Source organism: Strix aluco, chromosome 8 (assembly GCF_031877795.1).
Source record: "Strix aluco isolate bStrAlu1 chromosome 8, bStrAlu1.hap1, whole genome shotgun sequence".
Taxonomy (NCBI): domain Eukaryota; kingdom Metazoa; phylum Chordata; class Aves; order Strigiformes; family Strigidae; genus Strix; species Strix aluco.
The window spans coordinates 215,448-242,508 of record NC_133938.1 but is presented as its reverse complement, the minus strand read 5'-3'; the positions used below and the strand labels follow the sequence as shown (position 1 = coordinate 242,508).

Here is a 27,061-nt window from a genome sequence, read left to right as displayed (position 1 = left end):
CCAGATTCCTAGTAGGGTTAGTTTTGATTCTTGGGGTGCAAATTGAGTTTACTCAGAGGAAAATGGCAAGTTTGGTGTATTGTGCCTTCTCAGCAGGATCGTTCTGTTTTGAGAATATACTCTTACTCCATTGCTTTTTGAGAGCAAATTCTGTGAGGAACAAGGGAAGGTAATGGTGGAAAAGAATGTAAATAATCACTACAAAGCATGTAGAGTTTATTGGTGTTTCAGATCAGTAGATACGTCTGTGCTATCAAAATCCAATACTGGTTTAGATGGTTTTGAAAGTGTAAATGGGACATGCTTTTTATATGCAAGTATTTTGTCTTATTTTGAATACTTTAGACTTAATGGTTATTTAATAATGGCATCTCTTCTGAATATTTAAGTGAATTCAAGAAGGATTAAGTGAAGAATCTGTTCAATGCAGCTATTTTAAGGCTTAGTTTGGCTTTCAGATAAAAGTTAAGAAGATTGAGATCATGAAAGATTTTTCCAGTTTGTCTGAGAAGTTATACCAAAGTGTATGTAGCTGCTGCTTTTCAGTGTGGTAATTACTTCAGTACTGCTCATCAGGTTACACATTTGCTCATTTGAATAGCACAGTCTCACAATCTTTGCTTGCAGTTTTCCAAACAAACTGTCATTAATAGCTTTTCCAGCAGAATTTGGAAGAATGCAACAATATTTGCAAAGCTGAAATGAAAATTAGCCAAGATAATAAAAGAAGCACTGTATACATATTTTTGGCCTTTCATAGATTAAAGGAAGTTCAGTACACTCCATGAGTTAAATGTCATATGTAGGAAGTAGTGTAACTTAGCACTTCAGAGCAGTGCTGCTTAAATAGCGGAGCATAATTAGGTGTGTGTGGACTCTATTACTGTTGGTTAAGACGTTGCACAGATCTGTGATGGCAGGCATCCAGAGGGAAGTGGCAGGGTCAGCTCATTTTCCCCCCAGATCCCCCCAGTTCTTAGGTTTTCGGCACCAAAACAGTAGTGCTAGAAGACACTTGGGGTTTAAGTCAGTGCTATTTAAAGTTCAGTGGTGTGGGAGGAGTGAGATGAAGGAATGTGTCAAAATTCATCTCCATTCAGCTATACTGCAATAAACCACAGCTGCACGCAAAATAGCCCCATTTTCAAAATTAGCTATTTGGATCTGAATGACATAAGATTAGGAATCATAGGTCTGTAGAGTTCAATTTAGGTATAAACATCAGGTTTATTGTAGGTCTATAGTACAATCCCAAAGTAGATTGATCTTATGTTGGGCAAATTGCTGGAGCAGCTGGGTTGGTGGTTTTATCTACATGGGAAAACAAAGAGACTAGATAAGAAAATGAGGTTTAGGGTCTTCCAAAAGAAAGACATTAGGTGTTAAAGAGCTGTAATCTTAATTTTCACACTTAACCTTTGTAAGGGGTGTCTTGGAGAGATAGCTGGGTATTTGAAGAAGGTGATGAGATTAGTTGAGTTTGTGATGATATTTGGGAAAATTTAAGCCAAACCAATTTTAAGATATTAAAAATGTTTTTCAAAAAACAACCAAAATGAGAATCAAATTATTGAGTCTCAAGCATACTGCAGAGATACATATTTTGCAGTAGTTTAATAAGCTTAACGTAAAATCAGATGAAATATATATAAAAAAATAAACATTTGTTTCTCCTAACTTAATGAGACCTAAGCCACCTCGGAGTTGTGCTTTCAGTGGAATATTAACTTAAGAGTATCTCTCTGCAATTAATACACCTGATTTTAAGTAGCAGTAATAGCTGTGCATCATTTTGAATTTAAAATGGCATATGTTTAATAATACATTGCCTTTTGGCATGTACTAACCATCCTTTTTGTTTAGTACAAAGATAGTGACTCAAACTGTATTTTCACAGAAATGTGATGAGTTCTGACAATCTTAAATGAATGCATTCAGTCAGCCTTTTAATGTAAGAGTATGGTGTTTGTACTTTGGAAAGCATGCCTTGTCTGTATGGTATGGCAAGTAAGGAGTTCAACAACCAGCATTTTTAACTAAGTTTGGTAAATTGAAAGGGCTTTTCATGGATATAGGAATATAGACACATTTTTCACTTGGAATGTCGAAGTATGATTCTGTGAATGTAAAGTAGTGGCTCATAACCGAATGTGTGCAACTCTTTTACAGTTACATCCTCATCTGCAGTCTCTTCTCATACTGTTGCGTCGGTTATTGTAGCCGTAGTAGAAGGAAGAGGCCTTGCCAGAGGTGAAGTAGGAATGGCCAGTATTGACTTAAAAAATCCTGAGGTGATTTTATCACAATTTGCAGACAATACAACTTATGCCAAGGTATTGTTGCATACTTAGTTACTGTGTCCCTTACAGGCTAATTATTGTGACTTTCTTAAAAAAGCTTATGACTAATGGGAAATTAAATTTTTAGCTTGTAGAAGAAATTCCTCAAAATTCAAAGTAACAAGTTCTAGAAAATGTCCAGCGTTGAAAGGACTGCTGTTTACTGTGCCTCAGGTTTTAGATGAAGAGAAAATAATGTTTTGCAAAATAGCCTTTCTGCAAAAAATACTGTGTTTGAACTATGTGGGAGTGAGATGCCTTGTTTTGAGGAGTATCAGGCAATACATGGTGGTAGAACTTGCAAATATTTTTCATCAGGCAGAACAACTCTGAGAGCAGAACTGCATAAATAGGTGTGTGTGGGCGGAGGGGGGTGTGTGTATGTGTGTTAGGGTAACTGTAGGGCTGGCTTTGTATGGTTGCATAAATATTCCTTCTCAGGAAATGAAATTCACTCAGTTTACATCCAGGTGTTCTGCCTACCAGCACTGCATACTCTACATCAATTTGGAGAGCAAGCTCTCTGGTTTATGCATCACCAGCATTAATAAAACATCGTATTTAATGGTTTTGTTGCAGTTACACATGCTAGGAAATAATGTAGCTTGTAGCATCTTTACAGTATTCAAAGCAATAAAAATGAAATTTAATTAGGAGAATAAATAGATATGATTCAGAATATAAACAGCTATTAAATCTATTCACTAAAATATATGTTGTATAATGTAATTTTGGTGTCCCTGCCCGTGGCAGGGCGGTTGGAAATGGATGATCTTTAAGGTCTGTTCCAACCCAAACCATTCTATGATTATTTTTTTTTTTTGATCATTAGTACCTTTAAAGCTTATCCTGATCTTAACGCACATTAAGTACATATTGAACCTGGCAGCTACAGAAATACTTCTGTAATATACAGTACTAAAAATCAAAATGAGACATGCACCTTGAAAATGTGGGTGCATAAGAAAATGTAGACATTCAGGTGATGATGCGGCAACTTAAATAACAGTTCACTTAAAGGTTTGAAAGTGAAAAATTGGTTTGCTTGTACCTAGAACAAAAAAGTTCCATGTAATCAAAAGAATGAGAAGACTAGAATTCTGCAAGGAAACCAGATTATTTTTATGGAAATTTTTTACTAATTTTAATGGTTTCATAAAGATTACAGTTACTTCTAAGACTAAAAGGCTTTCTTTTTAGCAAGCAGTATCTGGGTTTATAAGTCTAGAGGCTCCCGTGTTCTACTGCCTCAGGGTTAAGAACTATTATTGTCCCATGAAATTTCTTTCTCAAACTGAGAATATTTTAGCTGTCCAAACTCCTTCCCCACCTCTTTGTTTTGTCTGGAATTTAATGATAAAATGCAATTACTTCTCTTAAGTCTTTCATACTTTCTGATAACATGACTTATCTGTCACTCAGGCTTGTAACTTGGTAAGCTTACATCTTTCATAACCACCTGTCAGGGCATGGGCAGATAGTTCAGTGTTTTCCTCCCCTTACCATTCTAAAAGATGTACAAATAGAAATGTACACACATCTTTGTAATTTTACATCTAGATTATAACGAGTTCTCCATTCTGTGGGCATACCTGGTTGACCATCAAGTCCAAAAAAAAAAAAAACCAAAAACAAAAAACAAACTGCTAGTATACAACTACTTTTTCCCAAATGCACTACATGGCCTAGTTTTTAATCTTTTTATCTCTAACAGTACTGTCTATCTGCTGATCATCTGTTTTCTTACAGTGTCACTCTCTGTGTTTTGCTAGTGATTGATATCAAGTTTATTGTATTTTTTTTTCTTGTGCACCCTTTTATTTTTGAATATTCTGTAAATTAATTCAGTAAAGTTTTCTTGTATTCTTTAAGTTCCTCAAGGTTTGCTTTAACTATGATGCCTCTGAAAAAAAACTTCCTGATGATTATTGGATATGACCAGCAGTAACAGCTCTCCCTCCCACCCCCAATACCCTTAGATGATTTATTTTGTGTATTTTTTTTATGCTTGTTCCCCTTTCCATTGTTATCTGTGCTTTCACATCTTAACTTCTAAGCACTTAAAATATAGCCCATTTTTTCATGTTTCTTCCCTTAGAATTTGTGGACGATGATATAAATGCATAATGATGTTTGTCCTTTCTCGTACAGTAAACAAATAGAAAAGCATATAGTGTACTTTAAATCCCTACAGCAGGTGTGTATAACAATCAAAGCAAAGCTGGTTTATATATGTGCATTTTGAGCCATACTGAAAAAGGTAAGGCTGAGATAAATGTTATAAGAGGAGGTTAGAACAGAGTCTAAAACAAGTCTCAATCCAAATATTACTAATATTCAGACCTGTTGCATTTCTTCGTCTTCCAGAACACCATTAACTTTTCAGCTGTAAGCCCAGAAGCCCAGAAAGCTGCCTTCTGTAGAAAATAAATCCTGCTTTCATCATAGCTCTGGAATATAAATTTGGATATTTATCTCTTGCTTTGACAATAAGCATGTGTTTGCATTTAAGTAAGAGGGAATACACACCTCTGTTTAAATTTTGTTTCATGTATATTTATATATATGTATCTATAGATACAGATAAATTTGACTCAGTGTGGAAGTTAGAAGAAAATTTGGTCTTTATTTACAAGGCTAGAACTGTGATTTTAAAATACAAGGATTCTATAATTCTTCATTGCTGCTTCATTATCATGTAAAATATTTTAGATTATATGTGGATTTTTACTGAATTATTTTGAATTTTTTGTTCAGGTTATTACTAAACTCAAGATTTTAACACCACTAGAAATAATAATGTCAAACACTGCTTGTGATGCAGGCAACACAACAAAATTGTTCAGTCTGATAACGGAACATTTCAAGGTAAGTTCTTAAATTTCATTCCCTATTTTAGAGTTCTTGTTGATCACTTCTATACGATTGGTGATTTGAGGGTTTTCCACAACTTCTGAAACCTTAAATGCAGTCAGATTTTGTGTTTCCGATGATTTTCAGGCCTAACTTTGCCATGGTAGAGAACAACCTAAATGCAGCTCCAATGCTGCTAGTTCTAATCCTGACAATTACAGACATAAGTATATTACTGATTAAAGGAGAAAGTTTTGAATTTGTGGCATTGAAGTAATTTGAGCAATACTGAACCTAGGATGAGATTCAGAGATGAAAAAGTCAAGCGTTTTCTTTTGCTGCTCCTTTTTTCTCTCAACCTGATAGATAAATAAATGGGGCTAATGTATCACAGAATAGGAAACAGAGCACTGGCAGGGTAAAAGAGGGTGAGATTAACTAGTATATGTAATTTATGAGTAGTAAAGCCTCAGAACTTTTAAAAAGTTACATTAATTACTACTTGAATTGCTTCCATGTCTACACTGCTGATGGCTTTTTCACAAGTCATCTTCTACTTCCTGATCTCTCTCCTCTTTTTCTTGCATAAATCACTCGCGCATCACACAGATTCAGTTACGTTGACCTGCATATCTTTATTCCCTGTTTACCATTGAAGACTTGATAGTAATCCCTTGGGCTTAAACCATGGCAAGGGAAAGCTACAGTTTGAATGTGAGCATCGATACTATCATGAAAATAACTCTTCCTGAAAAGTCATCAATTTTAACCAAATCCAGGTTAAATTCAAAATTTGGAATAGCTAGTTCTTGAGAGGAAAAGCAATATCCAAGAAAAAGCCTATATGAATTTGCTCAAAACAGTAGTATGAGTCTTTTTATATGTACTCATCACCAGAGAGAAGGAAAGATGAGTGAGAGTCGTGTGGCTTGCATGTCCTCATAAGCTAGAGTGAATACTTCTACAAAGACAGATTGCTGAATCGGTAGATAGATTTTCTTGGAAACATATATCACTAGAAAAATAGAGAAGCCTGTATGATGAAAAACTGTCTAACACATTAAACTGTTTGCTTTTCCCCCCATCTTCACAGAATGTGACTTTTACAACTGTCCAAAGAAAATACTTCAATGAAACCAAGGGTTTGGAATACATAGAACAATTGTGTGCGTCTGAATTCAGCACAATTTTCATGGAGGTTCAGTCAAAGTATGTATAAATAAGGAAAAAACCAAACTGTGTCTAGATAAGTTTTTAACAGCTTTTTACATACTTAGTACACAAGTCTGTGGCTTGTTGCAAAAATTAGAAAGTCATAACAGAGCTGTTCTTTTATTTTGCTCTCCAGTGTTTCTGATATATCTAGAAACTTAAATAGAAAGCCCGTTACAGATGGGGTTTTTTGTTGAGTTTTTACAACTTTCCACTTTCTCGTTTTCATTCTTTCCTTAAAGATACAACTTAACAGCTATGATTGCCTGCCTTTCTGGCCACAGCAGATGTTTTCCTTGCACCAACAACTTTAAGTAGTTATACTTGGTGACCTGGGTCTTCATTTCAAGTCACATGTAACTGCTGAAATACATGTGTTCACAATACCAGCTGTTTAGTGTGGGCTGTCAAGTGTACAGAGACTCAAACATTCATGATTATTTGATGTACATGCATATATGTACACTATACATGGGTTAGTGCATACTTAAAACATACTGCTTTTTCAGTGCTATCAGTTCCAGTAATTGTCAAGTAGAAGTGTGAGTGTGATTTCTGTAGTGCACCGCTTGGCTTTGTGGTATTTAAATAGCACTACTGAGCATTTATTAAAGATTGTTTCTTTCCAAGGTATTACTGTCTTGCAGCTGCTGCAGCTTTGCTAAAATATGTGGAATTTATTCAAAATTCAGTTTATGCTCCTAAATCACTCAAGGTGCGTTTCCAGGGGAGTGAGAAAACAGCTATGATAGATTCATCATCAGCGCAAAATCTTGAACTAGTAATTAATAACAGAGATTCTCGGTAAGAATATTTAAGTTTGCAAATTACACTTTTATAAAGTTGTATTTCACCAAGTTTCTTTGATGGTTGTGTCAAAGAGGTGACCATTATATTTATTTCTGTATGACAGAACTATATACCATACAGAGCTTTTAAAAAAAGAAATACTCAGAGAAATGCATTACAATTCAGCGCAAAATTTCTAGCATAGGAAATCCTATAAGTGAATCGCAGGAAGAGATGATACATAGTCATCTTTACATTGATGTATATATTTTATTCAAACTTATAAATAATGCTGATGCAAAATTTCACAGATTGTGAAATGAAAGAGGCAACGTTTCTGCGGGAAGTTGCTTATGTTGGATTAAAATGCCTAGACTTTATTCATTTAACACAAGATAAACTCACCAGGCTCAAAAGGTGGTTTTGTTTTCCTTTATCTCTAAGGAATAGTGGCAAACAAAGTAATTTCTATAATATGATGGTCATGTGCAGTATGGTACTTGATTGCATGGTAATTCTCCCCAGTGGGAACAGTGCTTGGAGCACTTCCTTCACCAGCACTTCCTTCACTGCCTTCTAGGCAGAAGAAACTGCAAGGCTTACCTTCTCACTACTCTTACGCTTCAGGTTAGAAAGAGAAAGGCTTGGAACTTGCACTTTGCTGCCTGCCAAGTTCTGAGATCCACCTCTGTTTAGAAGTCCACTCATCGCCCTGCTATCAAAAGCGGACTCTGGAGATTCCTCACTCCAAGTATTTCCACTAGGAGAGATGTCATAGAATCATAGAATGGCTTCAACTGGAAAGGACCTCTAAAGATCATCTAGTTCCAACCTCCCTGCTGTGGGTAGGGACATCTTTGACTAGATCAGTTGTCCTTACCCTTCTGCCACTGCTCTTTTTTTTTTTTCTTTTTTTTTAATATTTTGTGGGGATCACAGAGTACACAGATCTGTTCTTCAGAAGTGGGAGGTAACTGTCGTTTCTTTCTGTTCATCTGTCATGCTCTGCCCCCAGTTCCTTCCTGTTTGCTCCATTGCTGCTTCTGTAACTGCAGGAGCCAGCCACTCATAAGATTGGTACCCTCTGAAAGCTGATCCTAATTCCACAGGTGGTTTTGAGAGGAAGGAGGTCACAGGAGGAACTGAGCAACAGTGAACTGCTTTAAGATTCTCTTTTTTTTTAACATTATTGCTGCAGAATTTTTGCTGACCTAGTGACAAGTTTGAATCAGGCCACACACAGCTATTTCCATGGCATAGATCTTACCCCTGAAGCCTGGTTATAGATGTCTTTGTATCAGATATTAACAGGTAAAAGTTAATAGTACAGGCACGCACTGGAAACACCTAAATCAAGTTATGGTGCCAATAGTAATTCTGGAGGGACTTGTCTTTCTTCATTTACTGTATAGGGAAATGAGCCTTGTGAAGCCCTCAGTTGTTTAAAAGTAGGCAGTGTGGATACTACCCCAAATGTAGAGTTCCCTTTAAGTGTTGTCATAAGTTGCATCTTATGGTGAATAAGTCCTTAATAAACCTGGTCTTGAATTTCCTCCTTTTTTAATTCTCTTGACTCTTGATTTGTTCTCTAATACCATGGTATTTCAGGAGTTTCTGTACCATATATTTTTATGCTGTTTGTTTTGTATACTTGTATCAGTTTTCTCCCTATTCAAGTTCTGTTTTCAATCAATATGCTTACATGGCCTCAGTGTTTTCACTGGCTGCCTTTCAAGCCAATAGCATTGAAGGTTTCTAAAACTGTTTAGGTATGTACTGGTTATAAACATTATAGACTGTTTATTTTAAACAGATACAATCACCCCTTAAGTGTGAGAGCCTGGGATGTGTAACATGTAAAAGCCATGAACACGAAAATAGTATTTATAAAGCAGAAACCCATTATTTGGCTCCTGTATTGACTGTCAGTTATTTAAAAAAATAAAATCAAAGCGTATTTCTCTCTTGGACTTCTAAATATTTTAAATAATTTTCAGAAATGTATTTTAATGAAAATGTTCTGATTAATATTTGATCTCAGATTATAATTTGTCTCCTTTCATAGGGTTAGTCTGTTTGGTTTTAATTAGTTCAATTGAGAGGGAAAATGTGAACTGCACCACTGCAGTAGGAGTGGAATACTGCTACAAAAAATGAGGCAAATACTGAGTACAAATGTATTCCTGTGCTTTGGAAAATGATATAATGAGGGCTAATATTACATTAAATTACATTAAATTACCTGACTTCCTAAACTGCTGTAGTTCATATAATATATATGGCAAATAGGGAGGTGCTAAGCATCCCAAAAGCATGCCTCAGATTTGTAGGATACTCTTACCTGAAAATGTCACTTGACATTTACCATCTTTAATTTTGTGAGTGTATTCTTTGCGTCTGTTTTCTTTTCAAAGGAATGGCCACACGCTTTTTGGTGTCCTAAATTACACTAAAACTCCAGGTGGAAGTCGAAGACTTAGATCCAATATCCTGGAGCCACTAGTTGATGCTGAAACAATTAATATAAGACTGGACTGTGTTCAGGAATTACTCCAGGATGAGGAGCTCTTTTTTGGTCTTCAATCAGGTAGTAGTTTATCTTTTAATACATAGTATTATATTGCTTTTTAAACATTTTTTATAATCTGTGAAAGTATGCAGTGTGACTCAGTATGTTTGAAAAGTGTTTTTTTAAATGATTTGTCAGGTGACACATAGTGGACACGATTTTTTTCAAATAATCTTTATTATGATAGCAGTATTTTTCTCAAGTATTTCTCTAAGAAAAGTGAATTTCTCCGATAAAGTGAATAGAAGCTAGTGAGTCAATAGCTTTTTTGAAGAACTTGAGTTTTTCTCTTTACATCTACAGCTAAATATGCACTACATTTGAAGTATACAAGAATACATAATGTATACATTAAAAACAAAGGCATCATTGATGTGATACTTGTTGTGTATGCCTATTTTTTTTTTCCCATTGCTTCATAAAGCATAGTGGTCCAGACAAATGTAGAAAAAATACAATATCAGAGTATGAATTAGTCCACCTGAAGCTGGATCATGTAATCTTAATCTTTATGACAAGAGAAGTAGGATTTGATCTAACAAAAAGAATATTGCTGAATTGATGTGTGTCCAGCTGTACAATAATCACTACATCTTAGGTATAGTAAGTATAGTTATGACAAAATAATTTAGATAGCAGCTATTTTTAGCCTGTTTTTTTTCCCTGGTAAGTAATTTGTGAAGATGGAATGAGAGAAAAAGATTAGCATAAGTATTGCGAAGTAATTGTGTGCATTTAAAATAAAATAGATTTTGTTCAATTTCAGTTCAATTTCTGATCTGTTTGCTTTTGCTTTACAGTTATCTCAAAATTCCTGGATACAGAACAACTACTTTCAGTTTTGGTACAAATTCCAAAGCAGGATACAGTATGTTTTGAAATACACCTTAGATGATCAGTTATCTGGCTATATAACATGTAATATATAAATGTGATATCTATATAAATACACATAATGTGATAAGAAAAAGACTGCACCTTAAAAAGACATGGAATAATGTTATTGTAGATTGAGAGCGTATCTTCTTTTACAGCCGTAGAAGATTCTCATAGGAGAACGTTAGAAAAATTTGGGTTTGCTTCAGTATCACATTCATCTTAATTTATGCAAATTGACTTCCAAAAATGTTTACTTTTTCATCACTCCCCACCTTCATTCTTCATAAGTGTACGTCCTATTTGACAGTACTAGGATGAGAGAGAGGGATTTTCTTCACATCAGCGTAAAAGGAAAAAGTGTATAACAGAAACTTACTCTCTTATTTTTGGAGCGTCTTTCTTACTGGAAATGAAATAATTTCTTAGTTTTCATGTAATACAAATCAATAGAAATTAGTCTTTATTGCCTGAAAAATTATTTTGAAAAAGGTTCTTAAGAAGCACTCTGACTTTGCTAGCTGTGCTTATAATACAGTTCAACTTAAATCTGTATTCAGTTAAGTCAATTGTGTAAACGTACAAAGCTGAAAATGGGACTTACCTGTTAAACACAGACATTGTATGAGCTAAGGGCAACTTTCTCATGCGGGAGTTGTTTCCTGTGAACAACCACCATCTTACAGAAAACAGTGTACTCACTTGACAGCATAAGCAGTACCAAATGAGACAGAAGTTTCCCTTGCACTGACTGTTCCCATAAGCAGAGAACCTTTTGTCTCGAGCACACAGAGGGATACCTGGGCTATGAATGGTGTCTGGAAGTCCCTTCTCTCAATTTGAGCCATGCTTCTCTCTTAACCTTTGAATAAGTAATGCATTGGAGAATTGATTACTCTTGAATTTTCTCAGGTCCTGTCTTGCGGATTAAGAGAGTTCCCTGCTCTTACCTGTTACCTTAAGTCGCACATCTTACAAGGTGGACCAAAATGAAATGCAGATAAAAGCAATTATTCATAAAAGCATAAGTAGACAATAAAGCTGTAAATGCTTACAAGAACATCGTTTAGTTGAAAGACAAGCAGTACTTTTATCTGCTTATATTAAGGCTTCAGCAGGAAGGTGTTTTATCCCTTACCGACTTGACAGTGGCAGCCATGGTTTCAGTCTGTGCGAGTGCCTTATGCCTCATGTTGCATCCATTAGAGTGCATTCAGGAACTCGATGAACAGAGAAAGCTTCCATCACAGATCACCTTTGGGAGAATTACTGAATATACTTTCAGATTCAAGTTCCTTAGAACCCCTCTTTCCTCCTTAGTATTTGTAGCGAATTTGCCCTTTGAAGTCTTTTAGGAGCTCGAGACAGATTTAATCTTTTGCCTTGAAAATCACACTGTAACATTTTTAATCAGGAGATAGTTGTGATTAATTGAACTAAGGTTTCTCTTCCTTCAGTGTGCCAGTGTGTTTTTGTTAGACTGGAGGTCAGCTCTTTTTAAGTAGTCTGTAAATAAAAATTACTGAAGTGGTGTAAAAGCTTTCTCCGTCCTAGTGACTATTAACATGTTTCAAAGAAAGATTTTTTTTTTTTATCAGACCTTGCCTCGTATATCAATCTGTATGTTAACACATGTAATACAAATATTAAAACAGGATAAATACATGTAGCTTACTACTGGATCTTGGTTGAGACGAGGCACAACAGTTAACCACAATGAGCTTGAGATAACTGAACCTCAACTTTTTTCTACTAAGCATATTGTAACCATTCCATCATACGTTACATTTGCCTACTGTACTTGAGTAGGATATTTCCGCCAGTGCTTCTGAGGCTTATGCTTGTCTGCTGACTAACCTGCTTAGATAAATTCCTTGTCTAATGCCAGTTAAAGAAATCAGGTACAGGCTCCAGCAGGACTGTAGTAAATGCAGATAAATCTCTTTAATGTCATATCCAAAAAGCTGAATGTTTATTGCCCTCTATTTCCTTGTAGAGATCTGTAACGGGAATGAAGGATCAGCTGTATGACTAAAACTGTCAGACTGGATGCCTTTATGTACACAGGACCATGTACACCAAACTTCTAATTGCAGTGTTTTCAATCTTGACTGGCTCCAGTATAGCAGAGCTTACTATTCATGCAACAGACGTGTTCATTCAAGTGCTAACTCGGTTGCTTTTATCAAATGCTAGATTAACCTATTCAGTATGTTCCACTCCCACTATCCATAAATATTTTCATTGCAAAATGTTCCACCAGTCCACAGATGAGGTGCTCATCTGAAAGTCTACAGTTTCAATCACTAGAAGTGTGGGTGGTATGTTCAACGTAAGTATTCTCTCATTCTAAGGAGGACTGTCAACTGACAATCTTGCTGAGATGTGTTACTTGAAAAATTGTGTCATCAGTAAAATCAAGCACTTCCTCTTATGAAATCTGCATATATAAGCAAATTAAAGGTATCTGGACAAACAAAACTCCACAGATTTCTGTAAAGACCCTCTTGTCTCAATCATGAAAGATCCTCAGAAGTTGGATGAACATCCAACTTCTGGTGGAAATGAGGACCACCTGCTCTGGATTACTTGGTCACCCATCTGAAGAACAAAATTCAGTAGATTCTGTGCCTGATGAAGTTCCAGACGTGTGACAGATTGATTCCTTCTCTCAGAGGGAGGAGGTGCCAGTATTTTTGGTTTAAATTAATTTCCAGGAAGTACAAAAGTTAAACCAGGGCTGATCCACTGACATAGCACTTAAATCTGTAGGACTTAAGTCTCTAGCACAAAACCAAAGTCAACTGCTTCTCTGAATCATCATGCTTTACGTATCAGAGTGACTGCAAACAAATTAATTGCAGATGCAGTAAAGGATTGGCTTGCATTTTAGTCATTAATGAATAATAAAGAAGTAACATCATATAGAAGAGTTATTGACTATGGTGGTATTCATTAATTTTTTCTCTTTGACCCTAAAATGCAGCATGTACAAAGATCCTACAAGCTATGTAGAGCTTGTATAGAGCTATGTGTATGTAGAAGACCAAAAGAAGTTTTCATGGCTTGGGTTAGCAGAGTGTTCTCAGAGTCAATCGTTATCAGTGCAGACCTGTGAAAATATGAGCTACTGGTGGGAAAACTATCACAGTAGGCAACATAAAACTCAGATAAACATTTTTTTATGCAGTTACACATGGAGTTGTTGAAGTGAACTTATAAAGTATTTTAGCAATAAACCTGTTACAGATAACAGTATGAGTTCTGCTAGTTCTTAAGTACTTTTTTAAACAGGCAGACATACAAACACTCCAATATTTGTTAAATTTTCCAACAGGTTAAAACTGCTGAATCAAAAATAACTAATTTAATCTACCTGAAGCATACTCTAGAACTTGTGGAGCCTCTAAAAGTAAGCTGTCTCTGTCATTTTTTTTTTTTAATAAAGTACGGACCGTTTTGTCCTTATTTTTATATAGTACAGTCTGTTAAATTTCATAGACTATAGACTAGAATATCTCAAGTTGGAAGGGACCGATAAGGATCATCAAGTCCAAAAAAACATTTTATGTCTTGCAGAACACAGTACTGCCGACATAGTCTGTTAATTCTTAAGCCAATTGAAAATACGTGTTTGAGTCTAATACTCTTAAGAACTGAATTCCTACCATTACCTGAATAATTGGTTTTATAACAAACATTTAACTGAAACACCTGCTCAGATTCTGTAAGATGCTTATGCAACCGCTAATAAGCCTCAGTGAATCTAAGAACTTTCAGTCCTTTAAAAGAGCTACTAAAAGAAGTGACTGCTCATGTCCATTTTTTCAACAGGCTGCTTTAAGTAGCTGTAACACACCGCTGCTAAAGGCTTATTACAATTCTCTTGAAGATACAAGGTATTTATCATAATACTTTAGCTAGTATGCTAGAATCTCTCATCTTTCTTAAGAATGTAAGATTAAAGATGTTGCATCTTTACTTATTTGTAGTTATAGGTATAGCTCAATTCTTTTGTGTAAAAGCTGATTTTACTTGTCAAAAATTCTAATTTTCAACTAACAAATACAGGGAGAAAAGCAAACCAGGAAGTTAGCTATGATGCTGCAATTGCTGATGAACTGCACTCCATTAGAAATAATTCTGAAAAGACAAAAGTAGTGCTTTCCTAGAGTCTTCATAATAATGCAGAAATCAACTGTTGTCTGCATATTTGAGAAATAATCTATATCTCCTGAAGATTTGAATGATATCTTTGGTCAGACTTGGGTGTAGTCATCTTCATTTTGAGGCAAAAATAGACATGAAATTTAGTGTTTGGTTTTAACAGTAGATAATTTGCTTCAGTTATTTGTAATACTCTTATTTGTAATTTTGGGATGATATTGCAAATAAAAATCGTAAAGTATTATGTAGCAAATTAACAATACAACTAATATTGCAGATTTGGAATAATACTTGAAAAGATTACAACTGTAATTAATGATGATACAAGGTACACAAAAGGATGTCTGAGTATGAGGACCCAGAAATGCTATGCTGTTAAGCCTAACATCAATGAATTCCTTGACATAGCTCGTAGAACATACACAGAAATTGTTGATGACATAGCAGGTATTTCTAAATCAAGATTTTTATTTATTTGGAGTTCAAAGTACATTGCACCTGGCATATAGAAGCCATATAGGCATACATGTTGTAAACTTCTCATATGTAAAAAGTATTTATTAGTAGTATAAGCTGATTGTCATTGATAAGTAACTGAAGTACTTTTGAGATACATACTAAGATTCTCATTTTGTTGATAAAAGCTGTTTTATTTTAATGAAGTTGAACTATATTGTGATTCCTATATTTAAAACTCTGTTGCTTATACTTATCCTCTGAAAGTACAAAAAAGTTAAAGTAACATAACAGAAATATGCCCACTAAGACATTCTATATAAAACATGTAAATCTTTGGTTTAGCTTCTTAAATATAAAGAACAGGTATTTTAATTCAAGCAGTCTTGATCTATCTGTGGACTACTTTTTAGCCAAGCTATTAAGAGTTGGAAAATACGAACAGAAATAATTTTAGCATAATCTCTGTTACTGTGCTTTAGTAACCTTCCTGTTTTTCATTAAGTCAAAATAGAAGAAAAAAACTTACCTTCTGGAATGGATCTCCTTTTTTTTTAGTATAAAATGTTGATTTCTAGCTAAAGGACCATCTTCTTAGTTTACTATATAATTGGAAACTTAAAAGAGCATCAGAAACTGCTGCATCAGTCATATGTTGTGAGCTTCCTGTTTCTTTTTTGTCTTCCATTCTACATAGTACACAGTGAAAAGTAAAGAGGCTGATTTTTATTTCCTAAACCTTCCAAAATTTGGTACGGTCCTCCACAACATCCTTGTTGCTAAACTGGAGAGAGACGGGTTTGACGAATGGAGTAAGGAATGAGAGATGGATATGAGATGGATAAGGAATTGGCTGGATGGCTGTATGCAAAGAGTTACAGCAAATGGTTGTGGAAACCAGTAATGAGTGGTGTCCCTCAAGGGTCCATACTAGGACCAATACTGTTTCATGTCTTCATCGATGACGTAGACAGTGGAATTGAGTGCACCCTCAGCAAGTTTGCAGACAACACCAAGCTGAGTGCTGGAGTTGATTCACTAGAGGGAGGGGATGCCGTGACAGGCTTGAGGAGTGGGCCTGTGTGAACCTCTTAAAGTCCAGCAAGGCCCTGCACCTAGGTTCAGGGCAATCTCCAGTATCAATATAGGCTGGGGGATGAATGGATTGAAGAGAAGGTCTTGGGGATACTGGACTTGGGGGTACTGGTGGACAAAAAAATTGGACATGAACTGGCAATGTGTACTCATAGCCCAGAAAGCAAATCGCGTCCTGGCCTACATAAGAAGCAGCACGGCCAGCAGGTCGAAGGAGAGGATTCTCCCCCTCTATTCTGCTCTGCTGAGACCCCACCTGGAGCACTGCATCTACCTCTGGGTTCCCCAGCACAAGAAAGACATGGACCTGTTAGGGTCCAGAAGACGCCACAAAACTGGTCAGGGGGTAGGAGCACCTCTGCTGTAAGGACAGGCTGAGAGAGTTGATGTTGTTCAGCCTGGAGAAGAGAAGGTTCTGGGGAGACTTTCAGTATGTAAGGAGGACTCGTAAGGAGGGAGAAAGACTTTTTTTTTTTTACCAAGGCCCATATTGACAAGACAAGGGGCAATGGTTTTAAACTGAAAGAGGATAGATTTAGGTTGGACGTAAGGAGGAAATGTTTTGTGATGCGGGTGATGAGATGCTGGAACAGGTTTCCCAGAGAAGTTGTGGATGCCCCATCATTGCAAGTATTCAAGGTCAGGTAGGATGTGGCTTAGAGCAACCTGATCTAGTGAAAGATGTCCCTGCCTGTGGAAGGGGGGATTGGATTAGATGATCTTTAAAGGTCCCTTCCAGCCCACACTGTTCTGTGGTTCTATATCCAGAATGTCCCAAGTTGCTACTCTACATTGTGAGTGGTTGGAACACGAGGGTGGGCAAGCTTAGAGCAATGAGCAGCAGGGAAACACCAATGAGTAACTCCATCCTTTCTTATCACAGGAGTGCTACTCTATTACCCTCTTTGCAGTATTCAGAATTATGTCCATGATTTAACAGTACATACTCTTCTGTCATCTAACAGTTACCCGCATACGGTATCTTCTCAGCTAGGAACAAGATGGATTTAAGGGGCAGATTAGAAATGTAGAGCATTACCCTCAGTCTGGGGAAAGAAGATGGCTTAGAATCATGAACTGGTTAAAAACTGAGTCCCTAGTCTACAGTTCATATTGTGTCTACTGACACTAAGTGCTTGAGCAAACTTTCCGTAGTTAGGCCCACCTGGGATGATTCCCCACTGGAATTTTTTCCCAATAGCTTTATGCAGCCAGATTTGTTACATTAATATGTTACTTAAATAACTCCCTGGACACCCACCTCTAAGGCCTTTTGCCATGTTTCCTCTTACCTGACGCATTCAGTGCCTATAAATCACATTAACAGTATGCATCGTTGTACCAACACAAACACGTATGTGTGTGTATGCACATGAATATATGTAATTTGGATCAAATCTTTATTTGTGGTATGTAGGTATGATAACACAGCTCGCAGAAAAGTACAACCTACCAATGAAAACAAGTTTCAGCTCTGCCCGTGGATTTTTTATCCAGATGAATGCTGATTGTGCAACATTACCCAATGGCCAACTTCCTTCAGAATTTACAAAGGTATCTGTACTAGATGTTTTTTCATAATATGTTTGTATACTTAATGTCTATAAAATGTGTAATACATTAAAAGTACACATTATACAGTAATTTAAGCAACAGTTAAAATAATTTCAGTGAAGATACCTAGAAGTAAATGAAGGTATAATTGGTATGTTTCTATAACTGCCCTATTTCTAGTTACACTTAATACAGTCAGAAATGTGCAATTACATGCAGTTATGTTGTGTATAAATACGAAGTTGTATATCTTGCTGGTAACTGCATTCTCTTATATGGATTTTTCAGAAAAAATTATATGGGAGGAATGAAATGAGGCATTGTTTTTTCCACTTTATTTCCACTGTATTGTTCCCAGTTAGCTTTTAAGAAACTGTTTTTGTTTCTGATAATACAACAAGTTCTTATTGTTGGTTTGAATTCCCTGTAGATCACTAAAATGAAAAACACATATAGCTTCACTTCAGCAGACTTAATAAAAATGAATGAGAGATGTCAGGAGTCTCTGAGAGAAATATATCACATGACCTACTTGTAAGACCATTTAAAACTTTAATATTTGCTAACCACATTTGTTTTGTCCAAGTAACAGCTCATTACATGTCTTCTTAAAGCTATCTTTCTGTTAAGTTATGGCTACTTACAGAAATAATCCAGAGCGACGCTGATCGAGTGTACTTCCCGAAACAAAAAAAAACCACCACAAAGTGTGTATTGTATTAAACGTGATTACAAATATATAGGCATTTATTAATAAGGGTGGCCACCATATTTGTTAGATTTTTGTGGGTGAATTATCTACGCAAAATGACACAATGAATGCATTAGTTTTGTAATGTGCTATCGTTACTTTCAATCAGTTCCTTGCATTTACAGTAGAACTGTCTATTTCTGTCTTTTGTCCTTACTGCATGTCATGTTGCTCTGCTCTCTATTTCAGAAGACTTACTAAGTGTAATGTTGCATGCCAATTTTATGGAAATTCTTTCTAGAAACCATGTGGGGTTTTTATTAATGTGAAGGCCTGAGGGAATTAGAGTCGCATGTGACATGTTAATAAAACGTGCTTGATTCCATAGCTATATTTTTAGTTAATTCTCTTTGTGAAGCTTTCTTATGAGCTGTTGGTATTTGAGCTATGTGTCTCGTGTCTGATAGCAGAATTTGATCTGAGATGATGGTATAAGAACTTAATTTGCTTCAAAGAAATTTATTCATTTGCTTGTATCTGGCAGAGGTGATTGCATTTTAGGACTAAACTCCTCATGTATGGATTATGAACAGTATTAACTTCCTTTATTTCTGTAAGTTGTATAAAATGACAGTATGTACTGTGCAACAACTAAATCAGTGTCTTATTTCAGAGTAGTGTGTAAACTACTGAACGAGATCTATGAACACATCCATTGCCTGTACAAGCTGTCTGACATTGTGTCAATGCTGGATATGCTGCTTTCGTTTGCCCATGCCTGCACTCTTTCTGATTATGGTAAGTTTCTTCTTTGATTCTGTCATGGGCCAGGTAAAGACCCTCCTGTTGGAGAATATCCAGGCTGTTTTTTCTACTTTTCCAATTGCTAAGCCCACGTCATTTATTTTTCTGGGTCTTGGTAGGCTCTAGGTGGGTGTCTCTGCTCTATCATTGCCCATTTTGTGCTGATGTTCTTTCTGTTTCCTTTTATTGAAATTACATTCTGACATTCAGCTGCTGTAAGCCTTCATAGCCAGTTTTTTCAAGATAGCCGGTTTAAGCATATTCTGTTTAAAAGCATGAAGTCTGTGAACATTCTGAGTTTAAAGGGCACAAGATAATATAAGCAGATCAACATTAAGTATATACCGTAAAATAAAATATGTGGCTACGTTTATTTGTCTGCTTCAATTTCTGTTGCACTTTTAGACATTTTTGGAAGTAGAGTGTTCTAAGGAGTCCAGAATCATGTGCTTACCTGCATATTGTTCATCCCGGGCTTCCTTAGCCCAGTTCTGCAATGTACAAATGAGCACGTTGTCTTCAATTAATGTTGACATGAGATACTTATCTACAGTACAGTGTAGATACTGTGTAGATCTGGAAGCCATCTCAGGGGGTACATTAGCTCATCATTACTGATGCTGCAATGTAATTTCCAGTTCATGAGCAGGATCAGTTCACTTTGCAGTATGTCCTGTGAATCTTCACGTGCTGATGGTTCCAGTCATAGCACGTGAATTGATATGTAACTGAACAGTGAGGCATCACAGCCTTTAACCACCAAATGAATCTGAGCACAAGTTTTCTTCAGCAGTAAGGAGACCAAAGCCACATAGCTTACCCCATAAATCTACACCTGCAGTTTGCACAGCCAGGCATGAATGTGTGTCCGCCAAAAGAAATGGACTGTCATTTGTAGCTTTCAGTCCTCTTTGCCACTTGATTCTCTCATCGAAATCATTAAATGACTAAAACCTACACCAGGTAATTAAGAGTTCCCCAATGTTTAAACCTGAAAAACGGTTTTGGCATTTCTTGCTTGAAGGCTGCTCCATTTAAACAGACCACCAGATTTAACAATGCTTCTCTGTTAGCCTGGGGTACTGCCATGGAGGTAGACAAAAAGGAGGCATACAGAGTAGGTCCAGAAATCTGACAGAAATACATACAGATAGTCACCGTATGGAATGGATCTGTGCAGGCATAGTATACACCCAAATAATCAATATGATAAAATGTAACAAAAATAGAAGGAATCCTACTTCCTTGTTTCCTGTGCTTAAATAATAAGGTACATATTTAGTAGTAACAGGGTTCATGACCTCTGTACTTTATATACTCATAGCAGTATAAAAATAAACTACTAAAAATATATTAACTGTGAAACTGGCTTGCAGGTTTTCTGTTTTAATTACTTCTCAAGTTTCAGTCTCAGTACTTTTCTTTATTACTGGAGTCCAACCCTACCTATTACAGAACACAAGCACAGAATGTTAATTTAGAAATCAAGTGTTAGTTATGGGATTCTTTTTGTAGTAATAAATCATGAAGACTTGCATATAATCAGAATCTGTGCCTGAAAGTGGCTGGTAATTCTTCCCAAATGCTGCATGTTAGTCTGGCTCACTACATGAAAGTAAAGATCAGGGAGTCAGGACCACAGAGTTTGATTTCTGCTCTGCAAGAATTACTTAACTTCAGAATGCACTAGTTTAATAATGTAAAGGTTTTCATACTAACTCTGCAATGTTTTACATCCTTCTTCTCGTTTAGTTCGTCCAGAATTTACGGATACTTTAGCGATCAAGCAGGGATGGCATCCCATTCTTGAAAAGATAGCTGTGGAAAAACCTGTGTCTAACAACACGTATCTGACAGGGGGTAACAATTTTGTCATTATTACAGGACCAAATATGAGTGGAAAGTCAACATATCTAAAACAGATAGCTCTCTGTCAAATTATGGCACAGATTGGTGAGTAAGAGTATACCATATTAGTAATCTTCTGCAACACATTTAGTGTTTTCTAGTTAAAAATATTTATGAGATTGAATGATTTGGCTTCTAGAATAACATTCTGTCTAAATAGTAACAGGCAATTTTTAGTCCATTTGCTCCTACCAGCTCTCTCGTGTTGCTGACAGAGGCCACTGCAAGGTTTTGGGTCTGCCACTGGAAACTTATGGGGCCCTGTCTGCGTGTCTGGAAGCCTCCTCAGTCTGTATTTAGGAGGAGCACAGTTGTATGCTTTAATTCTCTAGAGCACCTTATGCTAGATTGATAGAGAGTGTCCTTGAAGTATGCCCACTGGGCTACGTATGTGTTAGTCATCCAAAAGGAACAGATGAACTTGAGCATACCTCAGTTATGTAGAGAAACATGCTTGCAGCCATATAGAATTAATAGATAAATAAACAACTACTTAAAATAAAAGTAGTAATAAATACTTCAAGGTTCTGTCACTAAAATTATAAAAGTAAAACAAATGTTTATAAAGTCTAACTGAGACTCATCCCTATACTCAGGAATTCCTCATGATTTTTACCTTGGAGATAAATTAAGTCTGGTAGCACAGGAAAAAGACCTCAGTAGGCTGACCCTAACTCTACTAGAATGAAACTACTTAGCAGTGGAGAATAAAATTTTCCACCATGCGTTTGTGGGTCCAGTCCCCAACAACTGCAAGTTCTTCAGGAATTGCCCTCAAAAACATGAGTTTAATATGAATAAAGGAGACTGTAACAGTTATTTTGGCAGGTTTCCTGCTCTTTTCTATTCAGTAAAACTAATACGCCTCAAACTCGGACAAAGGCAATATAATCTTGGTTTTGGGAAACTAAGATTCCTTGGGTTTAGTAATTTAGTGGCTACAGAAGTGTAAATTAATCCTAGTGTTTATTTACACTTTTGCATCCCTTCAGACTGACACACAGCTTCAGGCATACAATTTCTTAAGGTTTTACTGATAAGCTTCTTTAATTATGGTATCTACATAATAATTTTTTCTTATAAAGTAATGGTAGAACATATTCTTGTGAAACTTTATAGAATAAGATGCATTCTCTACAGTGCATAAAGACCAAGTGTAAAAGTGATTGATTTTTTTTTTTCCCCCTGCTGACATAGTCAGGCAAATTGCCATTTGTCACACTGATATGAGAAAACTCATATTTTACTTGTTTTGTAGGTTCTTATGTCCCAGCAGAGTATTGTTCTTTTCGAATTGCAGAGCAAATTTTTACCAGAATAGGTATGGATGATGATATAGAAACAAATGCATCAACATTCATGAAGGAAATGAAAGAGGTATTAAACATAGCTAACCCAGGGTCCAAGGCCCATTTTTACTGCTAAGTTAATAGAAATTATACTAGTATATTTCCACTGAAAGAGTGTACTTTGGAAAGCAGTCAAAAATTCAGCTTTCATCTGTTACTTAATGCTAAACCACAGAAAACCAGGCATATTTTAAATAAAAAGATATCCCAATACGAGTGAAAACCAGTGCTCTGCTGAACAGTAGTGTCAACATTTTGTTACTTCTTAGACCTTAAATGATTATTTGTAGGAGCCTAAGCCCTGTCAGTTGCCTCTCCCAAACTGATATGATTTTGAGAGAAAGTGATATGTTCAATGGAAAAGAGAAAGAGTGCTGTAGTGTGAGTCTTTGCCTGATTAGAAATGACAGCTGTTTGAAAGCTGTGAAAAGGTAAAATTTGTGGATGTGACAAGATTTTTTAAAAATTTCTGCATTGTTTCATCTTAATAACACAAAGTATTCCTATTAGTAGCAGTATTCCTATTTGAGTTTTTAAAGAATGCATTTATAGGACTGATAACACATATTAAATATTTTCCTAGATAACATACATCATACAAAATGCTAATGACAAATCACTCATCATAATTGATGAACTGGGTAGAGGTACCAGTGCTGAAGAAGGTATTGGCATTTGTTACGCTGCTTGTGAATATCTGTTGAATTTAAAGGTAATTCTATTTTGAAAAAAAATTAAACCTCATAATTAGTTTGTCATACAGTATTTTCTCATAATTTAACTTCAGTTTTGTAGATATTTCTTGCCAAAATATGATATTTTTTCCTAACTAGTGAATAGCAAAAATCAGTGATAGAGAAAAAATGCTGCCCAACCTGCGCTTCTGTTCACTGGTGGTTGTGATTTAACCCCAGTAGGCAGCTGAACACCACCCGGCTGCTCACTCACTCCCCACACAGTGAGATGGGGGAGAGAATTAGAAGGGTAAAAGTGTAAAAACGTGTGGGCTGAGATAAAGACAGTTTAATAGGTAAAGCAAAGCTGCCCACACAAGCAAAGCAAAAGAAGGAATTCATTCACTACCTCCCATCAGCAGGCGACTGTTCAGCCATTTCCATGAAAGCAGGGCTCCATCACGCAAAGTGATTACTTGGGAAGACAAACACTGTCACTCTGAATGTCTCTTCTTTCTTCTTCTCCGCGGCTTTTAATTGCTGCGTCATACAGTCTGGGACGTCCCTGGGGTCAGCTGGGGTCGGCTGTCCCGGCTGTGCCCGCCCCCAGCTCCCTGTGCCTCCCAGCCCCCTCGCTGGCAGGGCAGGGCGAGGAGCAGAACAGCCCTTGATGCTGTGCAAGTGCTGCTCGGCAGTAACAGAAACACCCCTGTGTTACCAGCACTGTTTTGGTGACAAATCCAGAACATAGCACCTTACAAGCTACTATGACGAAAATTAAGACTATCCCAGCCAGTCTCTTTCCAACTTGCTTGCAAGCTTGTGTTTCTGTCTAGAAAGAGAATAACCCAGTCTCTTTAGTTTTGCTTAGCACAGCTTTGTATGCCTGAATGCTGAAGGTGAACCTCTTTACCTGGCTGTTGCCTTCCCAAAGTACAGTGGTGGTGTCACACAACTTAGGAATTGGTCACAGAGGTTAGAGGCTTGTTTAGAAGAGTGGAAGATGGTTTCAGATGGGTTGGAAGTTTCACCTCTGTTATTCGTTAGGTGATCAACCTCAAGTTGTTGTCAGCTTTTTGAGATAAGTGTTTAGGTGTTCAGTTTCTCATCAGAGTTTATTCAGAGTACTTCTGTGGTTTGATTTGAAAAGCTCAGATATTTTCTGTGGCTTGTACTTTTGGCAAAACATTCCCCGAGAGTATTAATGCAACCATTTGACAGTCATTCAAATTAACCCTAGTCAAATTTTGTAAGCATCATGGATTTCCTGTTACTTCTGATATTCTTTTCCTTCTATTGAGAAAGGAGTGGAAGAATCCCCAGTTGGGAGAAATAGCGTTGCCGATGGTAGAACTTATCACTTAAAGATTTTAATTTGCTTTAGTAATTTAAAGACAGCTTTTCAGTGTTTTGGAGGAAAGCTTGGGCATCTGTGAGATCACTTAATTTTTCTTATTTATTGTAATTTATTCCAGGATCATTTCCAAAATAAATTTTCTTTCTTGTTTCCTTATTCAGGCATTTACATTGTTTGCTACACATTTCCTGGAATTGTGTCATATAGATGCTTTGTATCCCAATGTGGAAAATCACCATTTTGAAGTGCAACATGTGAGAAGCAGTGCTGGAAATAAGGAGAAAATTGCTTACACTTACACACTCTCTAGAGGATATACAGAGGAAAAGAACTACGGTAACGGATTCCACTATGACTTCAACTTAGTAAAGATTATATAAGATACTATTTCAGTTATCAGGCATCTAACAATATTTTTCTGATGACAGATTTCTGCTGAGTTTGTATCTCTCTCATAGAGTAGCGACTGCAGATCTGTAACATGTTCCAATTACTTGTGTGTTTTAAGTAACCATGTAGTAGCATAGTAGTTTGGGGTAGTATGAAGAACTTACATGAAATTTCATAGTGATACTTGATTCACCTCTGTTTGAAGGAGATGAGCCATTCTGAGCACACAGTTCTTGAGTTGATTTAATCTCCACTTATGGAAGTGAGTGAAAGTTCAGAGAGACTTAAAGCTGTGAATGCTGAGGTTTGTGTTATGTAAACTCTTACATGTCTGGCATAAGTAAGGATGTATCAGTTAAATAGCGGCTTGGTCCTTTTTGATTAGCAAAAAGGAATCAAGTTGCTTTAAAAAAGGACAGGAATTTTACTGTGTATCAGACTAAGGCTGTTTTGAGAGGTTGCGCTAACGAATCGGTGTTCTCAGGAAAGTGGGTTTACATCTCTTCTAACTTCAGAATAAATCATACTGAAGACTGTACAGATTGATGGATTATGGGTCAATAAAGAAATGAGTGAGTGACAGTAAGGCATAGCTACATGTTTTAAAGAGTTACGGAAATCCATATGTTTCCAAATACTGGATTCTGAAGTTGGATCCTTGAGTTAGGTGACATTTAATCAATAGGAAATTAGCTACACGTGACATTTGCAAGCTAGTGGTAACTGAAGACTCCAATTATTCCAGTCAAGCTTCAATTAACTGGATTTAAAATGTGTCTTTATCAGAATTTCAGAATAAGTTTCTTTACCTTTGGCAGCACAAGCTCAATTTCAGATGCTACAACACCATTAACTCAGAAAAATTGTATGTTTAGAGAGTATTCTCAGAGGAGACCTTTAGTAACTTGGTGTCTTGGCTTTACTTGAGCAAAGCTAGATTCTAAGTAAGAGTGCAAGGGCTTTTCTCAACCCTTTTTCATTTTTAACCCTACAGCATTAAAGCACACAATGAAGCACAGAATCTCCTCAGGACAGCCAGGGCCACAGGCAAAGGAAGAAGTAAAGAAAAATGTATTAGGGCAGAAAAAAAATGTTTTACATCTGTTTCTTACCCTGAATATCTGGCAGCTTGGCTACTGGCAACAGAGTGGAAGTTGGAACATGACATCCATACCCACTGGATGTCTGAATTTAATGGAGAGCACGTTTAGCACAACCTCAGTATTTTCCGGCCTGCCAAATGAAAAAACTAAACAGAGAAAGCTGTTAACACCACTGCCATTTTTTTCGTCTTACCCCCTAATGTGTCTCATCCTGCCCAGTTACAGTATTACCACCAGCAGTAACTTCATATGAAAGTGTATCTTAGATGTAGCATTGCAACAAAGTAGACATTTTATTTTGTAGCTCTCAAAGCCATGTTGTTTATTATTAAAAGGAAAAGGAAAAAAAAAAGACACAGAGAAAATCTGTATCAAAGTTATTTTAATAAAAATTAAAACTTCACCCTTTAAAAAAATAGGCTAAGTTAATTCTGGCAAACACAGTGTGGAAGGTAGGAAAAAAAAATTACATCAGAAATCCTGATCTGTGTTTTATATGTTTAGGATTAAAAGCTGCAGAAGTTTCCTCCCTACCATCATCTGTAATTTTGGATGCAAAGGAAATCACAAATCGTATTGCAAAACAAATTTTGGTATGTAGTAGAAAATTATAATGTTGTAATTCACAGTTTTTATAAAACTCATGTATTTTCAGTTTCTGAAAGGATATAGGATAAGCACTGCCTATGGTTTTATGAAAATAGATTTAATTAAAATTTGTATTTCTGGAACCAGTTATAAGAGATTATACTGAAAGTCACAGTTAGGTGACAACACAAAGCATTCCTTAGGGTTAAGGAGTATTAGGTGTAATGTTGGTGTACAAACCAAGAATCAGGAGATCAGAAATAGGCTGGAAAATAGCTAGTGATAGT

General features: G+C 36.3%; 1 protein-coding gene across 7 annotated transcripts in view; it reads left to right on the top strand.

The window, feature by feature from the left end:
- Nucleotides 1-27,061, top strand: part of MSH4 (mutS homolog 4) — a 33,328-nt gene that overhangs the window by 5,382 nt on the left and 885 nt on the right. For 2 of the 7 annotated variants that reach the window (XM_074831713.1, XM_074831716.1), the window contains exons 3-19: nt 2,170-2,333; nt 5,097-5,207; nt 6,286-6,401; nt 7,035-7,208; nt 9,608-9,780; nt 10,563-10,630; nt 13,976-14,050; nt 14,473-14,537; nt 15,083-15,252; nt 17,774-17,910; nt 18,341-18,444; nt 19,275-19,399; nt 21,158-21,358; nt 22,572-22,690; nt 23,246-23,374; nt 24,855-25,029; nt 26,691-26,779. In XM_074831713.1, coding sequence (XP_074687814.1) covers nt 2,170-2,333; nt 5,097-5,207; nt 6,286-6,401; nt 7,035-7,208; nt 9,608-9,780; nt 10,563-10,630; nt 13,976-14,050; nt 14,473-14,537; nt 15,083-15,252; nt 17,774-17,910; nt 18,341-18,444; nt 19,275-19,399; nt 21,158-21,358; nt 22,572-22,690; nt 23,246-23,374; nt 24,855-25,029; nt 26,691-26,779 — 2,195 coding nt within the window. Of the gene's footprint in view, nt 1-2,169; nt 2,334-5,096; nt 5,208-6,285; nt 6,402-7,034; nt 7,209-9,607; nt 9,781-10,562; nt 10,631-13,975; nt 14,051-14,472; nt 14,538-15,082; nt 15,253-17,773; nt 17,911-18,340; nt 18,445-19,274; nt 19,400-21,157; nt 21,359-22,571; nt 22,691-23,245; nt 23,375-24,854; nt 25,030-25,288; nt 25,388-26,690; nt 26,780-27,061 lie in introns of all 7 variants that reach the window. The other 5 variants (XM_074831719.1, XM_074831714.1, XR_012624086.1 and 2 more) reach the window with 4 other exon arrangements.